Genomic DNA, 18,656 nt, shown 5'->3' with positions numbered 1-18,656 from the left:
ACAACTAGATTTGTCCTCTGCCAATTGAGAGGTCACCTGTGCAATTTGCCAGCTCAATTATTCTCTACCTTTTTCAATGTCTTTCATTTTTTCTTTTTGCTTCTCATCATCTTTCCACTATTTGTGGCCGCAAGGGCGCGCGAACCTGACGCCTGCGTCCATCTCGTCAGCGTTTTTGGGCGCTCCGCTCAATGCTAGCGGCGCCGAAGCGTGTCCCACTTAGTGGCACAAGAACAAGCACCAGGACGTTGGCCCGCGCTCGGCCACGTGCTGCACCGCCGAAGCCAGCCGCGACGGTGGCTCGATCGTGACGGAGAGAGAAACGCAAAAGCCGGCGGCGGCCACGGTGCGATGATACTTAATGATGCGGGGCCTGGTCAGACCGGAGCAGAAGAAGACGCTGACGCCGCCTTCGGCAGTACTACGTGACGGCGAATGCAGAACGGCGCAGGGTCGCTTTCACAAACAGCTGCTCAGGCGCCCAGCTCTAAACAGGTTCTCCACGGGCTACGAGTCGCCATGGCGCTCTGTCAAGAAGCCGGCAACGGCAGCGATGGGCCAGCTAGTTACGGCACAACGACAAGTAAGTGTTCAGCTTCGAGAAAATGCCAATTCTCGTCAAGAGAACGACGAAGCATGGGTCAGCGAATTGCCAACGGTGAAAAGTTCGCCTACTGATGAGATGCGCAGTCCGCTGTTTCTCCGTGCCAAGTAAAAGCGGTACTTTGCGCATTTTATATCACAGCAGTTGCGCTGCTTTTTCCACTCCTGCTCTTCGCATTGTCGTGGGCACTGCTTGCGGTAGTTGAAAGCAGCAAACGCGCGAGTTCAGATCGTTTGCATAATTTTTTTTAACAACGTGCCAGAAGGATCGTGCGTGCATATCGTTTTGTGTCCAAGCGCCCTGTTTATGTATCTCCTGAATAAACAGCCAAAACAACGCTGAGAAACAGGCCAGCTCACCCTGTCAGGATGTTTAGCAAGAATGACCACCGGCTTGATCTGTTGCTGACTCGAGTCTGGTTCCTGTTCGCGTTCACGCTCCCGTTCCTGAAACTATAGGAGACAGGAGTGAAGTTTTAAGCCATAGGAGCTATTAATGAGCAATAAAATAAAGTAGTACAGAACAGAGAGAAACGACGCGCCAGTGCATGCCGAAAAACACACGACGTGAAACCAAGAAAACGCGTTCCTTGCCTTGGGAACGTAAGGCCGCTTTTTGTAGTAACCGCGGTCGTACGGGTCCGCCATATCGCTCTATGACTTAAGAATAAAGAACTGACTTGAAGAGTAGATCTGCACCGCAACCAATAATGAAATTACAGCCGGCTTCGTCAATTAGAGCCTCTTAGCAAGCTCATACATCATGCCGAAACCGCCGAAACTTCTTAAAAAAAAGAAACAGAAGCTAAACAGAGCAGTGTGGCCGGACTACTGAAGCACTGTTCGTCTAATATGGTCAAAGTTTTAAGGCAAATGTAATAACTAAACTCAAAGGCTGATTGAAAGTTTTTAGACAGAAAAAGCTACAAAAAGTTTTAAACACTTACGTTTTATGTTGCGAATGCATGAGAACGGTAAAAGCAGTTCCTAAAAGACAGCGCCGCCAAACTAGTTTCGCTGGTAGCGAAACTGGCGAAACGAGGGGACGCAGCAGAAACAAAGCAGCACCAGCGCTCTGTCATCAAAGAAAGGTGTGATTAATTTTCCTAATTTTCCTCTCATAACACGGAGTTGTTTGCCTAGTCGAAAATCGGTGTGCAGTTTCCCGCGAAAACATTACGCCGCAAAGAGATGGTCTTGAAAAGAAAGCCTGCGCCTTGTCTGATGACGGGCAGCGTCAAATTATCGTAAAAGAGCGAAAAGCAGCTGCGCGAGCTGTGTTGGAAGGTGACTGGAGATCTCTTGGCTGTTTCGAACTGTTCATTCCCTTTCTTCTCGTCAACAAAAGCAATTGCTAGCGGGACTCTTTTGTGATCGCATGCGGCGTACGTGCCTGCATTTCCGTGCGCTCACGTCTGTCGGAGTGTTTGACGTACTCGACGCAACTCGACGCCGTTTGCGACATCGGATACTCATTACATTCTTCAGGTGCTACGAACATTGTAGCACGCGGAAACAGTGTGTTATAGCTGCACCTTTCTAGTGTCGTGAGAGGTCATATACTGCTCTTTGAGAATTTTTTTTCTAGTCTGTTCCCATCTTGTTACAAGCGTAAGAGCAGACATATAATACTGAGATTCGGATACGATCTCTGGCGGAAGTGCCTGCCCACAGGCAGCGCAGAAAGTTAGACGAAAGTCCCCGAGACATGATGAGCGGTTTGTCGAACGCGTTATTCGAAATTTCTTCGGTGGCTGCGATATGCTGTACCGTTCAGGCCTGAAAAGCTTTGAGTTTGTCGCTATCCAAGAATGCCGTTTGTGGTGCGTCTACTATGACGAGAGGCTTTTCCAGGAAGGTTTCACGTGAAGCATTCGAGGCCTAGTAAATACTGCAGCGCGTATTTAACAATAGCTTATTTGTTACCCTTTTTACTTTGACAAATAATCCGTTTCTAATTAAAGAAAACATTTCATTGCACAATTCTTTTTGCTTATGCTTCAGGAGAGCAAAACAAAAAAAAAATGTAGCAAATGGCAGTAGGGAAGGCAACAATTCTTTCTGCTTGTGCTTCAGGAAAGCGGCGAAAAGCAGCTAATGACATTAAAGATTTCTGCATGATGTAGACCTTTTCACATCTGCCTTTTTGGGCGCAGCCATATTTCCACGGGGCTGTGCCAGCAGCGTTCTGATTGGTGGTGCTCATACAAGCATCTACCATGCATGCGTAGCACAGTCCAACATGCACGTGCACTCAAATCAAGTTGTAAGCAGTGAAAACGTCTATGCCTTGGTGAAATCACCAGTGCTCGCCCTTCATAAGTTTAGGGGCACTTTTAGACTCGCACAGACTCGGGCTCATTCGAACTCATAAACTCAAACTCGGTAAGGCTCACAACTCACCTTCACTTGCTCTCAACACAACTCTTCTGTGCTCAGTTGCCTGAGCACTGAATGTCTTATATGCCCAAGTTGCATACATCTAAAGGAATATTCTGATGTGAACGGAAAAAAAACTATTGGGCTTTTTAGGAGCTCGAAGGGGGCCATTATGACACCTCTCCTTTTTCCACTCATCTGGTTTTGCATTGATGGTTTCATACTACTACTCATTAAATCACAAACAATTTGGAGCTTCCTTATGGATCATAGACCAAAGTTTTTGTGGTTCTGTGTATTTTTGTCTGTTTCTACTCTTTATATCCTGTGGTCTCTGCTGTATGCTCTTATCAAGCTTTTAAATCGACCATGCAAGTCAGCAATAATAAAGGTACCGACTAATAAAATTATTTTGATGTTTATTACGGCTTTAGCCGTGCCACTTCCACAAAAATGATATGCCAGAAAAACAATGCATTCACTTTGCATCATTAAAGAGGCCATGACAGCCTATTTTTGTGCATACCCTGCTTATTGCATTTAATTCTCAACACGTTAAATTACGATTCCCCAAGTTTCACTTGATTCTGAGAGTTAGATATTGTTACGTGGTGGCCAGCCTAAGAAGGAGACACGATGATCGATGGCAATGAGATGATTTAATGGCCACTGGCCTAGCACGAGCGCTCCGTCTCGGGCCACTGCCAACTTTGTCTTCTTCGTCACACTACTCGGGGCCACCGAGCAATCGTCCCAATCGGTGACAAAGAGACGCGCGAAGTGGTGACGGGCTTCAGAGGATGGCGAGACAGGAAGCAGAAAGTGGTGAGGTGCTGGCTGCCACGATGAAGATGGCTGAATGATTCCTGGCCCGCGAAGCTTCCTGGCCGTAGGTCACCAGGAGCCGACGGCCGGGGCCCCAGGATGCACCGAATGGCATGGGCAGGGGAACGGTGTCGTCACGTGTGGGCAGCGTCTCTGGTCGATGGGGTCAGGTCCTTGAGTCAGGTTCAGTTCATCGTGTTGAGTGGTCTGGGCGGTGGGCGGGCCGGGGGAAGAACGGCGAGATCGTGCTCGGGTCTGAAAGGCCGGGGCATGGCCGGGCGACGCAGACCAAGAACTCATGGCTGACGACCACGGCTCCCGCATGTGCCGAAGCTCCCGGACCAGGATGGGGATGAACTCCAAACCTCCACCAAATGTTACGTGGCGGCCAGCCGAAGAAGGAGACACTATGATCGATGGCAATGAGATGATTTAATGGCCACTGGCCAAGCGCGAGCGCTCCATCTCGGGCCACTGCCAACTTCGTTTTCTTCGTCACAATATTCTTTAAACAAATTTTTTTCGTTTCTTTTGCGAACTGCTTGCTGGTCTGCCAACCTCTGATCGCTGACGTCGCAAGGGCATACCAGCCCTTGGGGGAGGTTTGGGCACTTATCTTTTTTTTTTTTTTTCGCATGCATCAAGATAACTGGATCTAGATAAGTCTTATATCTGTTACAGCAAGATTCTGTACAGTACCTAAGCTGTGCAGAGAAGCAAAATAAAGAATATGCAGGGTATGGAAACTAAAGCGCTCGTTAGCCTTTTGCGACAAGTAACAAGCATAAGCAAGTTTTCAACATACTCTACGTGTTTGGTTTTTCCACTGCATGTCTGTTTTAAAGATGACGCCCAGGTAATTGAAGCATGACACCTGTTCCAGTCTTGCATCTGCTAAACGTAAAACTAACGGGTCATAATTTAATTCTTTTCTACTAGAATGAAGCATGATATACTTGGCTTTTTTAATGTTTAGGGTAAGCTGATTCGTGGTAAACCATGCTAATACTTTTTAAAGTTCCTTCTTTATTTTCAATTGCAATTCATCTATTGTATAGCCAATTAAGATGAGAGTGCAATAATCTGCATACATTAGCGCTCCGGAATAACTTCAGATTGCAGTAAAGTCATTTACATACAAAGAAAAATACTACAGAGTGCTGTGTATATGACGATGGTAGGCAGGCAGTGCCGCCGGACAGAGCAGATGGAAGTTGATGAAGACAACGCTCTGCAATGCACAGTGCGAGATTGCAGTGCAGTTTAACATGAAGCATGTTCGGCTGTGGCGATCGGCAATCGAGACGTGTTCGGCTGCTGCCTTTGAAGCTGATCTGTTTGCGCTGCCACTGGTTCGACTCCCAGTCATGTATATTGATGTGATTTCTTTTTCGTGCTTCTTTTTGCTATGCGGACATACATTGGCAATACGTGATATTGCTAGGCTCTGAACCACCGGATTAGTTCTTTCGCACTAAAAGGATGGGTCCAAGGACTGACTTCTGCAGCTGAACAATGAGTACCTCTTTAATAGGAGAGATATGCTCAGTGATTACCATGCGTTGTCTCCGACCAGTTAGATAGCTCTTGATAGGTGTTGTGGACTCGTGTACTGAATCAGCAGCACGGGCTCACTCAAGGTCAAGGGCTTGTTCAAACTCAGATCACAGACTCATTAGACTTAGGGGCTTACTCAAAGCGACTCATCACGACTCTGAATACAATTTGAGTCCAAGCTCAGGCTCGATTCAAATCACAGTCTGTACCTCAGCCTGGATTCTCTTACTGCTCAGATCACGATATTGGTCTGAGTTTGAGCTCCTCAGCACACAGCAGTTTATATGTGTACTGTTCAGTATGGCGTCATTTTTTTTATATTCTGTTGTATAGTTTATTTATCTCTATGAAATTTTATCATGTTCTTCAGAGGTTATAAAAGTCCAAAAGACTGGTTTTGTAGCAGATACACCAAGAATGAAGAAGCAAATGGCTGACAGTAGATATCACATAGATATCGGGAGCCCCTTTTTCCGCAGAAGTCTTATTGTGAACAAGGGTTCTGTATGGAACCTGAAACACCATTTTCATCTGTTACTTTGTCAAGGACCCAGTCTTCACCTTGTTAGAATGCTTCATCGGGACCAGACGATTTTCCATCGAATTTTAGATTACTTTTTTACATATGAAGAAAGTGCATTCAAATTCCCCGGTATTTTGCCTCTTAACCTCGTCGTTCGTAATGCAGACATCACAATAACCATCAGCCTGACTACACCCACTGCAGGACAAAGGCCTCTTTCATATTTCTCCAATTTACCCTGTCCTGTCCTGTCCTAGCTGCGGCTACCTTACTCCTGCAAACTTCTTAATCTCATCCACCCACCTAACTTTCTGCCGGCCCCTGCCACACTTGACTTGTTTTGGTCCTCGACAGATTTGCCAAGGTTCTCCAACCTCCAACACGACCCACCGCGATCGTGCCCGGCTTCTCCGGTCCCAAGTGTACTTTTGTCTCCGTTTTAGCAGTATGGTCGCATGGTTAAAACCGTTTGGCAATACGCTTGGTGTGCTTGATGGTGTCGACGTCCCACTGATTTCATGGGGCCAAGCCGCAGAAAACAATTTCCGTTGACCAGAGGGCGGCCGTAGTCATTGTCTTTGGTCTGGCATATGCATTCTCCACAAGACATTCCTGTCATGCGGTGAAGTGTGACGCAAGTGCAAGTGAGCTGCGCGGCGAAGCCAACCGTTACGGATACTTGCGAAGAAATCGCCGCTACGTACGCTCCGTCTTTTACAGCGGCCCGTGTCGTCTTCATCACCTAGAAAACAGAGCTAAGTATTCGGAATAAGTCTCTCCCTCTCCTCTACGACTTTATTCGTCCGAGACTCGTTTCTTGTGCGTTGGCGAGGTTTTCATACTCGGTTGGTGCGCGTATATTTGGCCGCGTGGTGGGCGCTCGTTGCGTGCGGTAAATGCACCCGCAAAGGACACCGCTGGCATACTAAACGCCGGGTACGCTGCCGTCGGCGTACACAGTGCCAGGTAAGGTCGTTGGCATGCTAAAGTTGCAACCAAGGTCGGGTACCGCTATAACGAAGCAACGTCTATAACGAAGAAATAGCGGGGCCGCTTCGATTTTGTTGTAACGAGGTTCAACTGTACAGCTATCTTGCTTTAAGCGCATCGTTCACGCGTGCATACCGCTGTCTTTTGGGCTGTTCATGCAGTTAAGTTCATGATTTCATTACGTTCGCAGTGATTATGAGCTCATTATAAGTCCGACCTTTCGCTTTCCCACCACGTCGGTCCGAAGTTTCACACGGGCATAGAAGTGCTGTTGGTCCATATATTATCGCGTAAATCATAAAAAGAAAAAAATTTCGCTTTGGTCCGATATTATGCGCGTTACGTTGGACTGATGCGAATGTTGTCACATTTCACGTATTTGTATTGTCTTCGACCGACATGCTCTACGCGCTTCTTGAACGCGGGAACAGCTGCTTGCTCGTGTGTAATTTGCTGCGCGGCGAACGCCAACAATAATTTCCACATAATTTTTATGGTCCTTTGAATATGCTGCCCTGTGTACGTCTTCCGTTTACATACCATACATTTTGATCCGCAGATGGGTCTCTGAGAACAATAAAGTCATATCACCGACACATGTTAGTGCTTTGTGTATAAGTTTTCCTGGAAGCTTGCACAAAAAACATGCAGCTCTGCGAATTGGAACGAATCATCAGTGACTAAGGTCATTGAAGAATATCTTGATCGCACGTAGAGAATTGAGGAATGATGTTTCACTACAAGCAAGCGCAAGTTTTGCTCATCTGATGTGAGAATCTTATCGGCGCGCTGTGGGAATTCCTGCTTGACTTTCTGTTGCTTAAGGCCGGCAGTTTAGCAGCTGGAAGATACCCCTGCCACACGGCAAACTTAATATCATTCCAACCGAATGTCATACGATGCATCTAATGTCATTCGGTCTCTTTCGGTGCTACACGGTAAAAAATAATGTCAATCGAAAATGATGGCAGTGACGATCAGTGAAAAAAATTGTACAATTGAATGACATCAGCGCGCATAAAAGATGTTTGAAATTGTTATGTCGTGCTTCAAAAGCGGGTGAGAACATTTCTGTACAATAATATAAGCTTAAAATATTATTTCCGGCAATTCTACAGCACTTTAGCCATAAAAAGCCAAGCCAAGTACAAAGTCAACCACAAATTTGATAAACGTAAATAAACAAAATGGCTGGCGCGGCGGCGCGCGGAGCGTGCAAATGACTTCCAAACGGTGAAGTGCTCAGTTACATCTTTAAGTACTTGCGACCTAAACGAACATGAAACGCCAACCAACAAGGAACACGCAACCCAAAATGATCGGCGGTCGCGGGAAAGGCCCTGCTTCGTGGTCGGCCGCTGCCGTTGGCTGCTGCTGGGACCGAGAGTAACAACTATCCACGATAGCTTCTAGTGTCAAGAGGTTCGCACAAAAATTAATATTTCTTTAGCAGAACTAAATAAACACAACTTCTATCTTTGACAGTGCGCATGCTATTTTTTTTTTTTTGCGTCGCTTGTTTCTGCTGCGTATCTGGTGTCCACAGTACATATTCGGTTCGAGAACGAATGCGAATGAGTTCCCCAAACTCATTCGATGGCGAATGTCATTCCAACCTAATGACATTAAATATTCCCATGTAGCAGCCGATTAATGGCATTAGGTGCTATTGTCATTCGATGGGAATGACATTAAATTTGCCATGTGGCAGGGTATAAATTTGTCTGTCTAAGGCGATAGGATTCGTGCTGAAGCGCGATCCGGCAGCATGGATAACCCTCACCTACGCCTTTATTTTAGCTGTGATTTTTTTTATTCATGGACCACGCCCCCTTTCCTCTTGTTTTCAGCAAATAAAGTTGAAAAGATGCCATAGATTTGCGACCGTCCCTGCGTGAGTTGCCCATTAATCCGCCGGCGGAGCTCTCGGCGCGTTTGCCTTTCGCGACTCCGTGCACGGTGTAAGACGCACGGGTGAAGACACTGCTTCTCAAAATGCTAAAGAGAATAGAAAACAAAAGGTATCATTGCACGCATTTCAAAAGGAGGGCGCTTAGTGCGAACTGCTAGCAGAAATTAGGGTTATGTACAGTCGGCGTGTAACAGCAGCCTGCCTCCGACCAAAAAAGGAAACAAAAAGGACAAATTTGTGTCACTGACATACCTGAAAAGCAGTTTTCTTGCGCATTTAGTATTACGGTGGAGCCTTTCTTCCCTTACGGAAACTGAGAACATGCTGGTCACCGGCCGCAAGCGAGTGTCTTCACCTGTATAGGCTTGATCCAGACCCCTGGTCACTCCGCCATGTTGACCTGTGCCGTATGCCAGATCCAAGCGCCTTTTCCTCTCCGCGAGCTTTACTAAACTCAGTACGGCGCAGACGCCAGGGGCTCGTGCGAATAGGCTGTTAGTATCTGTCTTTTGTGGTGTGGCACTGGTTACCTCATTGCGAAGACGGCCTTGCGGGCCCATATCTTCCACGGTGGATATCCAGCCACGAACACAATGTGGGTCCGCTTTTATCGTTGTCTTGAGTGCTGTTACTATCGTGTGGTGAGTGCCGAAGCTGTGGCGTCTGTACGCCTTCTTCAGTAATACTTGAGCAGTTACGGAGCGCAGGTTGTCAAGCTCTAAAGCGCGGAGAGAGAAGGTGCGTAGTTTCGGTCCTGGGCCGTTCTGGGCATCGGCACACTGCAACATGGCGGCCCTAGGGTGGCTCTCGATAGAGGCACTCTAGGAGCAGTGGCAGCCCTAGGGTGCCTCGCGGAGGCATCCTAGTTGCTATGGCAGCAGCTCCCGACTGGGGAGCCATCTGGCGAAGGCCTGTGGCGTCCTTACACCGTGGTGCCCCCGCGATTTCCAGCTCGGGTCGAGTCGCGGTCCTGGTCCCGGGCGCGAGGCTCGTTGTAGCTCATGGACACGTCGTCGGGCGCCGCGGAGATGGCCGTGTACGCGAACCGGCTGAAGCGGCCCAACTGGACCGAGGACGAGCGGCTGCGGCTGGTGCAAGAGATCGGCGAGCGCATCGACGTCATCCGCGGCAAGCTGGGCCCCGCGCTGACGCTGCGCGCCAAGCGCTCGGCCTGGACCGCTGTGCAGCAGGCACTGAACGCGGGCAACGGCTCGCACACGCGCACCTTGCCCGAGATCAAGAAGCAGTGGAGCAACCTGGTGCAGCGGTGCAAACACCGCGTGAACGCGCACAACCGCGGCGAGCACCGCGGTCGCCCAGGTGAGTCAGCCCCGAAGAACCGGTGCATTCGAAGCAGGGCGGGCTGTGTTCACACGAGTGAAAACGGCGCGAAAATTAAAAATTGTTAATCCATCATAATGTTTTGTCATAATGCTATTTTTTGAGCAAAATAATGTGCACTGCAGCTACTCTACGGAGAGGAGGAATAAAAGAGCAGAGTGTTAACAAAGGTCCAGAGCTATTGCTTTCTTGCCTTAATGTGTGAGGTCAGACAAACCCAATATTTTTTTAATTTCAAAACCCTATGGATATTCGGTTTTAGCATAAGGTACTTAGTTTTTAATGGGTGCAGTATACTGCCACAACGCTTTGCAATGTTTGTTCATTCCAACACTGCCAGCAACTAAAAATTTTGCAAAGCTTTGTGGCAATTTAATATTTGAAATATTAAGTATGAGCTCAAGTGCTTCTTATTTCTAATCCTTGCAGCTTATGTGTTACGATTTCAGTCGATGGAAGAATCCTAACTTGTGTGCTTATAAACAGTTTAAAGCAATGTTTTGGTTAGTAGGCAGGCATTCAGGACCCGCTGTAAATCAGCTCTCTGAAAGAAGCTATGTGCTGTCCATTAAACCTCATAAACATCTATATATTTTGTCTGTACTAACTGATGTGTGCAGGGAATGTGTTGCATGTTTTCTGCCTCAGAATTTTTCACATTTGCTGTTTGCTTATGTTGTGTTTCAAGCAGTTGTATGTGGTATGAAGAAAAGCGTCTAAGATAAGCACTTGCTACTATAAACAACAGTTGTCAAAAATGTCTAGAAGCACACATGTGCACGGTATTAAATTTAAAACATTATTAGTCAAAATTACTTTTTATTACATTTTCTGTTATAAAGAAATGGATCCAACCACTGAACTAGATCAAGTGATCTTCTTCGGTTACCTTCAGGTTTAGTCTTGAATTGTTTCTGACAATGCTTTTTTGTTTCCGTGTATGAAACAATGATGTCCGTTTGGTCCTCATCTTCATATTCAGGAGAGAATGGACGTGCCTTGGACTTGTCACTTGTGGAGAGAACTATTCTAGATGTTATTGGCGATGACTGCTCGTACTCGGACTTCCTTGATGGTGCTGGTCCTGACATCTCAGGGTATGTGTGCATTACAGCTCTAATATTGTGCTTACTTGATTTTCATTCATGGTAAATGTTAGCATCTGGACATTACAACTGCTAATGGTACTCATAAAAGACAAGATTATTGAATGCACAATGCTGTTGATATTATGCAGCATTTGTGAGTTATTTACAAAAGAGATTACTAGACTGTCAGAGACAAACTCTATGGGACCCTGAAATTTTGTTTGTTGCATCAGAAGTGTCCCAGGGTGTGTGAACAGTTGCCCATCTGTTGCATGGCTCAACCAGAGTACTTATTTCATGCTAATAAAGTGAGCTCAGGAGTGAGGGCTTGGCGAGTCTACTTCTTGTCACATCGGCTATGGTCTAATTTTTTTTTCACTGTCTCTTGTCTTCATTTTTCTGCAGTGGATTGCCTTTTTTGTTTTTTTATTCCTTATTTTGCTGCCCTTGTGCTTCTAGAGCTTTCAGGGGGCTCTGCTGGCTAGCAGCGTGATGCAAGCTTCAAGATCACGCGCACAAAAAAATAAAGTGAAGCCGAGATCGTTTTTTTTCCCTCTTTCTTTCTGGTGACGAGCGTGACGGCGCGCTCGTCACCTGTTTTGGAAATGTTTCGTTTTCTTTTTTCCTTCTGGCTTGCTTCGAGCGATCCACGCGGGATTTCCGCAAGCACCGTTGCTCGGAGTTGGCGTGGTTTTGCGGCCGGTGCGAAACTTGATCTTAACAGAGGAAACTTGGAACGCTTCGTACTAAGCGGCATTCTTCGCAGTGAGCCCATGGAAAAGCAGCCAGATATTGTCACATTCTTTTCGCTACATCCGAGAATGTCTTAAAGTTCATTTTAATGGGAGTTCACAGCGCATTCAAAACATATTCATGTAATGTGCACAGCTGTGTCTTAGAAGCGAATAATTACAAATAGCATAAGCGTGACCTGCATATGTGCTCACACTCGGGCACCTGATGACATATTTTATTGCGAGCATTTTGCGCCAGTACTCTCTGTTCAGCCATATTTCTGTTTTCGTAGTCGCCGTGTCCTTGAATGTCAGGTAATGCGATTTACCCCACAGGGACGTCGACGGAAGCCAAGACAACTGCCACGGGTCGTCCGAGGACGAGACTCTCATCCAGGCACTGGACTCCAGTGTGCCGGAGTGGTTCTGGAAGACGAGCGCCCGCGCCTCAGGCGCCGCATCAAGGTCGGTGCCGGATGCACTGGGAACCACGCGCCCCGCCATCGAAGCAACGAGCAGCACAGTGAAGCGAGAGCGTGACGACGATGAACGCGGGTCCTCCACCCGGTTCGAAGAAGACGAGCCGGACGACGTCGCTGAGACTCTAGGCATTGTGTACGAGCGGCCGACTTCCAACAAGCCGTTGGAGCCCCGGCAGGCGACGTGCCCCCAAGTCGGCTCTGGACGTCGACCCGTCGGAAGCGCGCCACAGACACAGGGCACCCCGGCGCAGGCGTTGCCGCCACCGCAAGTTCCTGCCAGTGCGGCGCGCCGTCAGCCGCTTAGGGTCCCAGCGGCCAGTGGAGATGGCGAGGATGCTGGCAACCGTTGCGACGAGGACGGTGTCGACGACGAGTTGGCGACCCTGCGGAAGACGCTTCTCATGGAACAGATCAGGGCCGCCCGAGAACAAGCCAGGGCGTACCAGGCCGTGGCCTCTGCGGCGCAGGCTGTCCGAGACAGCGTCACGAGGGCCGTCAAGTCTCGTGTTCACACAGAGAAGATCAAGCGCAGAAAGTTGGCGCTGCAGATCAAGAAGATGTCGGAATGACCCCAGCGAAGAGGAACGACACAGAGGAAATGTTGCCTAGTTGTCTTGTTCGTGTCCAGTCCGTGTCTTGCAAAGCGAAGATGTGCCTCTTTCTTATTAATTTTACCTGCTGATATTGCAGAGCTGTGACCCAGGCCTTCTGCTGGTGATATATCATTGGGCTGATTCCGAAACTAGTGAGAACCAACTTTGAAAGTGCCCATTATTTAAGATTCCGCTGCAGCTGAACTGCGTTTGTGGTTCTGTAATAACCTTGGCTGCTACATTTTGTGTTGCCGCATTGCCGTTTTCGGCGTAAAAGCTGGCCGTTATTTTTGCGTAGCTGCAGGCACTGTGTGATCTCACTGTCTGCCTTTTCGGACGATTTTACGCGTACAACTCCAGCTGGGTTTGGCACACAGGACGTTCCAGATCATTTTTCTAGGCAAGTTTTTTTCAGTAAAGAAACGGACGACGCCAGAGGAGTGGTTTGGACTAGTAGGCTGTGCGCAACTAGAGTATATATCTATAGCCCCATCACGGCTTCAGTGAACTCTGTAGGACTTGTGTCAGCCTTAGCGCGGAGGGATCAGGGTACGTCGTGGTGTAGAGGTCGGAACTGAGTCGAGGTCTCTGTTTTTATTTTGTTTGGTATAATGAACTTTACAAATTGTCTTAATTTCTGGGACATGCCAGCAGTCGGAAGCTAACCATTCTGAAAAGATCTCTGGGTGAACACACATCGCTGGTTCTTAAACTGAGGTCGCGTGATGTCGTTAACTCCGTAGCCAGCTTCTTTTTATTCATTTGCTTATCATTACCAGGCTTTCGGGACACGCGCTTCTATTTCCCTCGGTTGCCACTACGTGTCGCATGACTTTGAACATTAGAAAATGGCGCGTTGACATCACACGTGACGTAAGAAAAAGAATGACCAGTGCCTCCCACTGAAGCGTGATAGGCCGCTAGGCTTAGCGGCTTTGGCTGGGCGCTATCCCGAATTCCTGTTGATGGGCGAAGCATAAAGGACCGTGCGCTCATACTTTGCCCAAAGATGAGACTCCGAGTGCCGCGAGCGGCGTCTGCCGGCTCTGCAGCTGACTCGCCTGGCATTGCACCTGTGGAGTCGCCGCCTAACCTGCCGCCACTACCCAGGAGAGCGCAGAAAAGGCATTTTCTGAATGTGTATTTGATGCAGGAGCGCCTTTTTTTTTTCTACAGTACCTCTATGAACATGGCACGTTTATGCAGTGGTGTTTGTGCACAGACGTGTTGTGTTTTTATGACGCACGGGTTAAAATGGAAGTAGAAGCATGGTGATGGGGGCGGAATTTGTAGGTTTTGCATTTAGCAGCAGCGGTCGTTGAGAATATGACGTCTGCACCTCTCTTATTGCCTTACGCGAAAGGTATACTTTAAAGTGCTGCATACGCTCATAGACTAAAATCAGAGCCTCAATGTTCATAGCATATTCAGTGCCTTGAATATGCGCGCGCTTTTATAGACGTGTATGGCGTCGATCCTCGCACGCGCTGTTGTCGAGCGCGGAATTCTGAGCAGCTGTAACCACATGGCGATGTAGCCAACTGTGTATTCGAGTTTCATTAGATTTGTCGAGAGATCTTTCGTGATGTTTTGTAATTTGCGATGTGGTAATGCTAGCAACAGACGGCCGTTCGCCTCGTTCTTGGCATAGTGAGCTAACACGTAGCCATTTCCTGTGTTTCTATTGTAAATCGAATCGTGGAGGTATTGCTTTTACTAATTGGTTAACTAGGGTAGAACAGTACAGTGGCAAACGACGTTCGGCTCAAAACCTGTCAAGCATACATTGGATTCGCGGTCTGGTGCCGCGTAGCTATAAAAGGAACTGCTCAAAAATCGTTGCCGCGGCTTCGAACTTGGAGGCCTAATAGCACTTTCATTCGAGCTCGATGGCTTCGTGGAGAGTGCAGAGCACAGAACAGGCGAGGCATGAATCGCGAATGCATGAGCTGTATATGTCTTCACTTTCGTAATATATCTGCACATTTGGCGTCATTGTAAATGTAACTTAGCCTTTGGCCTTCATTCCACACGCTTTTTTTTTTTGCACCTGAGATGACGACCAATCACCAATACTCCTGCACCAACTGTAAGAATGTCTAGCTTTTCTCGAAACTGGCCTCTTTACGTGGTTTGTCGCAGGCGTACTCTACGCTTGCATCGAGGCACCCTAGCGGCCCTAGTGTCTGGTATACTAGCGCCATCTGGCGGTGTGCAAAACAGCTATGTGGTGGAAAGTTAAGCGCCATGTTGCGAGGTGTGAGACTACTTAGCTGGAGTGGACTTCACGTCCTTGGCGCACTTCCCGTGCACGTGCTTCTCTCTGGCCCAAGCATCTCGGCCTTCGAGTGTCTACTAGCGGTCAGTTGCTTGTACTTTATACCATTAGAAGCTTTATCGCTACTCGAACGGTACCAGAAGACGAACAGATTCTTGAGTTTTTCACACATCGAAATTTACTTCCTCGAGCATTTAAAATGTTCGGCAGTCAACTTTCCGCTGTTCTGCAGTTTGGTGGCAAAATTTGAACTGTCTGTAGAATGGACGACGCGGACGGCCTGTTTGCTTTTTACTGCAGTGAGGATAGTGCGCCTGCATTACCGCCTGGGCTCACTCTGCAGGACAAGCGAGATTACCCTTTAGTCACAATGCACTTCTCATTCCTATATTTATAGCCACAATATATACCTCACTTGCGCGGCTCGTCGTATGCTTGCCGATGCACTATGCAAAAAAATGTGTGTAGGTGTACAATACGCGCATACTGGTGATAGCTGGGCGAGCGTTATGCAAAGTATACATGCTGGTGATGTAATAAGTCCTTACTGTATTGGAGGTTGAGGACCAGTTAAATAAAGTTATATTAAGAATGTGACATGTACCTGTTGTAAATAAGCCGTGCTACGCCGCAGTTGCACGTCCACGGGCTGTTAAGCTGTGCTGTTTTGTGCAGCCTTGTAAGCCAATGCCACCTGGAGTGCAGCTCACCTTTTACGATTCAATAAAGTTCACTACTTCCAGAAGCAAACAGTGCTGAATGCTTTTCTACGTATTTGCGGGAAGGGCGGGAGTCATTTGACTTACCAGCGGCGTCTCCGTGCAGCCTTTCGCTGCTTAATTGAGAAGATCTGGGAAAGGTAGAATCAGTCACTGAGCGAGATGTTCACAATTAAATGACGGAGCCCATCCGCTTGTACTAGCCCACATGAGTACAAAACGCTGGCGAACAAATCTGAATAGCGACTGCTGATGTACTATATGACAGCCCTTTCGAGAATATATGTGCAGAACGTTGGCACAGGGTTAAAATGTATCCAGTCTCGGCTCAAGAGAGCAACTACAATTCTTGGCGGGAACAGAGCACATGAAACAGACCCCAAAAACGGATAGGACAACTTGTGATGACAGACATAGAGACTGCACTGCTTTCATGGCGAGAGCTGTTTTACGGGACACACCCTGAGCCGAGTTTGCAAGAAGATGATGGCTGAGATAAGACGGAAAAAAGGACCGTACGACAGTGGGAGCCAGACTAGGCGCGATGCACGTAACTCGCCAGAGCTGGCGCAACCCCAGAGCCATCACGCCTCACATGTTAAATGTACTACAGTATGATATGGTTGTATATATATAGTGAGGTTACGATGTTTGAGATAAGAGGAGCAGTTGGTTTCGCCGCACGCGCCAACTGTATTTCTGCTTGTGCTATGGCCGACGAAGTCCTCGATTGCCGTCGTCCTAAGTAGCCTGAAAGGCGTCGTTGCCACAGTGAAGATAGAGCCTGTCGTGCGCTGCCGAGCGGTTAAAGCGATTGGCGCCGATACCAAACAGCATCGGCGTCAGATGAACAGTGCCCGTGAAACATTGCAGAAATGTGTGCTGTGTGCGTGATTGAAGGTATGGCTGTGGCTTGCGCTTGCTCCTCGCCAGCTGCACCCGTCAACGAGGTTGTGCGCTTCGTTCGGTGCTGTCTTCAGCCGTACGTGAACGACTCGCTAGCGCTTGTGGGCAACTTTAGCACAGAACCGACGCATGAGCGCTTCGCACAAGAGATGGGATACTTCGGTCTGCAGCTCGTTTCGAACGCAGCTAGGCCTAAGACGAACAGAAGGATATGTATTGCCTTACTCTTTCACTCTCACAGCGCTGTACGAGACATGGAGCTGCGCAGTTTAGCGTGCACACAGCCGTACTTGTGCTCCGTGAACGACAACGAAGGAAAAAAATGGCAGTGGTTTATCTCTGCGATAGCTACAGCTGGCCGAGTGGAACTTCGTCACGTGACCAATCACGTGATCAGCCACGGCACCGCGCCGCCGGCAGCTGCTCCGCACCACGTGACCAACCACGTGATAGCGTGGCGGCGCAGCCACAGGGTGGCAGTGCCGCCTCCGCCACGACGCCGCCACGCTGAAGGCTCGAAATGCTACAGTAATGTAGCTATCGCTACAAAACAGAAGTTGCAAAATATCGCCGGTCTTTTTGTACGTGCTTGCCACCGCAAAGTGCGCCTGCTTTTGTGTAGCTGTTCGGTTGTGTGTAAGCAAGAAACCAAAGTAGCACAGCACAGCGCGCAGTAAACCGGCTCTTTGTGCGCTAAGCAACGATGCTTAGCATTAACCTGTCTTTTTTTTTCATTGTGTTAGTATTTTAGCGTTTTTCCCAATCAGCTTTTGAGGTATGCATTAACTTGCAGAAATGTCGAGCCTTAATTATTCTGCGGTCCTTAAGACTGACGACACTTATGTTTCACCGTCGTCTTCAAATTTAGACGAGTGGAGAGTTGGGCCAGTTAGTACAGTCCTTGTCGAAAGTACACAGCCCAAGGGGTCTGCTTCTGAGCCCTGCAGCGTTGGCTCCTCTTGCATACTCAGGGACCTTATAATCTCACGAAGGCGGAAGGGACTTAAGTCGGGTTGTGCTATGGGGGTTTAACGTCCCAAAGCGACTAAGCCATGAGGGACGCCGTAGTGAAGGACTCCGGAAATTTCGACCACCTGGGGTTCTTTAACGTGCACTGACATCGCACAGTACACGGGCCTCTAGAGTTTCGCCTCCATCGAAATTCGACCGCCGCGGCCGGGATCGAACCCGCGTCTTCAACCCTCCTAAGCTTAAAACTGCCAAATGTGCCAAAGAGCCCCGGTACACGGCTTGGGGCAAAAAACAAAACAAAAGCAAACAACTTGGGCTATATATTTTTCACAAAGACTGTACATGATCGCACAGAATAAAGCCACCGGAAAGGAGGGAAACACACTGTTCTTTATTCTGCGCGATCTTGCTCAAGTGTCGCCCTCTTTCAGCGGTAAGTGGCTTCCGAGTATTCGGTAGTTTTAGAAAGCTTCCTGCAAGTAAGCTTTTCTTCAAACATCTTGCAGTTTGTGAATGGTCGAAACAAGGAAACGGGTGAGGAACATTGCATAATTGTTCCCGTCGAAAAAAAAACGCGTTACGAACGTTGTTTGAGCGGATGCATTGTGTGATGGGACATCCAGCTATTTATCCTGCGTCGCAATTACCTCTTGTGCGCTTATTACATTTTCTGAGACGCATTCACCGGGCCTTAAGTGAAGATGCATTGACAGTCGCAAATTTGTGTTCTATGTATTTCGTTCTGCGTCTTGCG

General features: G+C 48.0%; 3 protein-coding genes across 5 annotated transcripts in view; 2 read left to right on the top strand and 1 right to left on the bottom strand.

The window, feature by feature from the left end:
* The window catches only part of LOC144136745 (nonsense-mediated mRNA decay factor SMG9), a 39,123-nt gene extending 37,713 nt beyond the window's left edge, over positions 1-1,410 (bottom strand). The window contains exons 1-2 of one of the 2 annotated variants that reach the window (XM_077669335.1): positions 1,198-1,410; positions 964-1,056 (exon numbers count right to left, since the gene is read on the bottom strand). In XM_077669335.1, coding sequence (XP_077525461.1) covers positions 964-1,056; positions 1,198-1,251 — 147 coding nt within the window. In that variant the 5' untranslated portion in view covers positions 1,252-1,410. The remainder of the gene's footprint in view (positions 1-963; positions 1,057-1,197) is intronic. The other variant, XM_077669336.1, reaches the window with a different exon arrangement.
* LOC144136746 (uncharacterized) lies at positions 74-16,109 on the top strand. Its single transcript, XM_077669337.1, has 4 exons — positions 74-583; positions 9,741-10,109; positions 11,113-11,227; positions 12,289-16,109. The coding sequence occupies exons 2-4, from the start codon at positions 9,791-9,793 to the stop codon at positions 13,001-13,003; spliced, it is 1,149 nt and encodes a 382-aa protein (XP_077525463.1). The 5' UTR covers positions 74-583; positions 9,741-9,790; the 3' UTR covers positions 13,004-16,109.
* LOC144136744 (solute carrier family 2, facilitated glucose transporter member 8-like) overlaps positions 1,630-18,656 on the top strand; it is a 40,708-nt gene continuing 23,681 nt past the window's right edge. Inside the window, exon 1 of one of the 2 annotated variants that reach the window (XM_077669331.1) lies at positions 1,630-1,694. The gene's annotated coding sequence lies outside the window, so the exon portion shown is untranslated. The remainder of the gene's footprint in view (positions 1,695-18,656) is intronic. The other variant, XM_077669333.1, reaches the window with a different exon arrangement.

Source organism: Amblyomma americanum, chromosome 6, assembly GCF_052857255.1.
Source record: "Amblyomma americanum isolate KBUSLIRL-KWMA chromosome 6, ASM5285725v1, whole genome shotgun sequence".
Classification (NCBI taxonomy): Eukaryota; Metazoa; Arthropoda; class Arachnida; order Ixodida; family Ixodidae; genus Amblyomma; species Amblyomma americanum.
Note: the sequence above shows the minus strand (reverse complement) of the source record. Positions and strands in the feature narration are given on the sequence as shown.

Coding starts and splice junctions, on each gene's coding strand:
- LOC144136746 (XM_077669337.1), top strand. CDS start 9,791: ATGGACACGTCGTCGGGCGCCGCGGAGATGGCCGTGTACGCGAACCGG. Junction 10,110..11,112: donor CGAGCACCGCGGTCGCCCAG/GTGAGTCAGCCC, acceptor CTTCATATTCAG/GAGAGAATGGACGTGCCTTG. Junction 11,228..12,288: donor GCTGGTCCTGACATCTCAGG/GTATGTGTGCAT, acceptor TTTACCCCACAG/GGACGTCGACGGAAGCCAAG.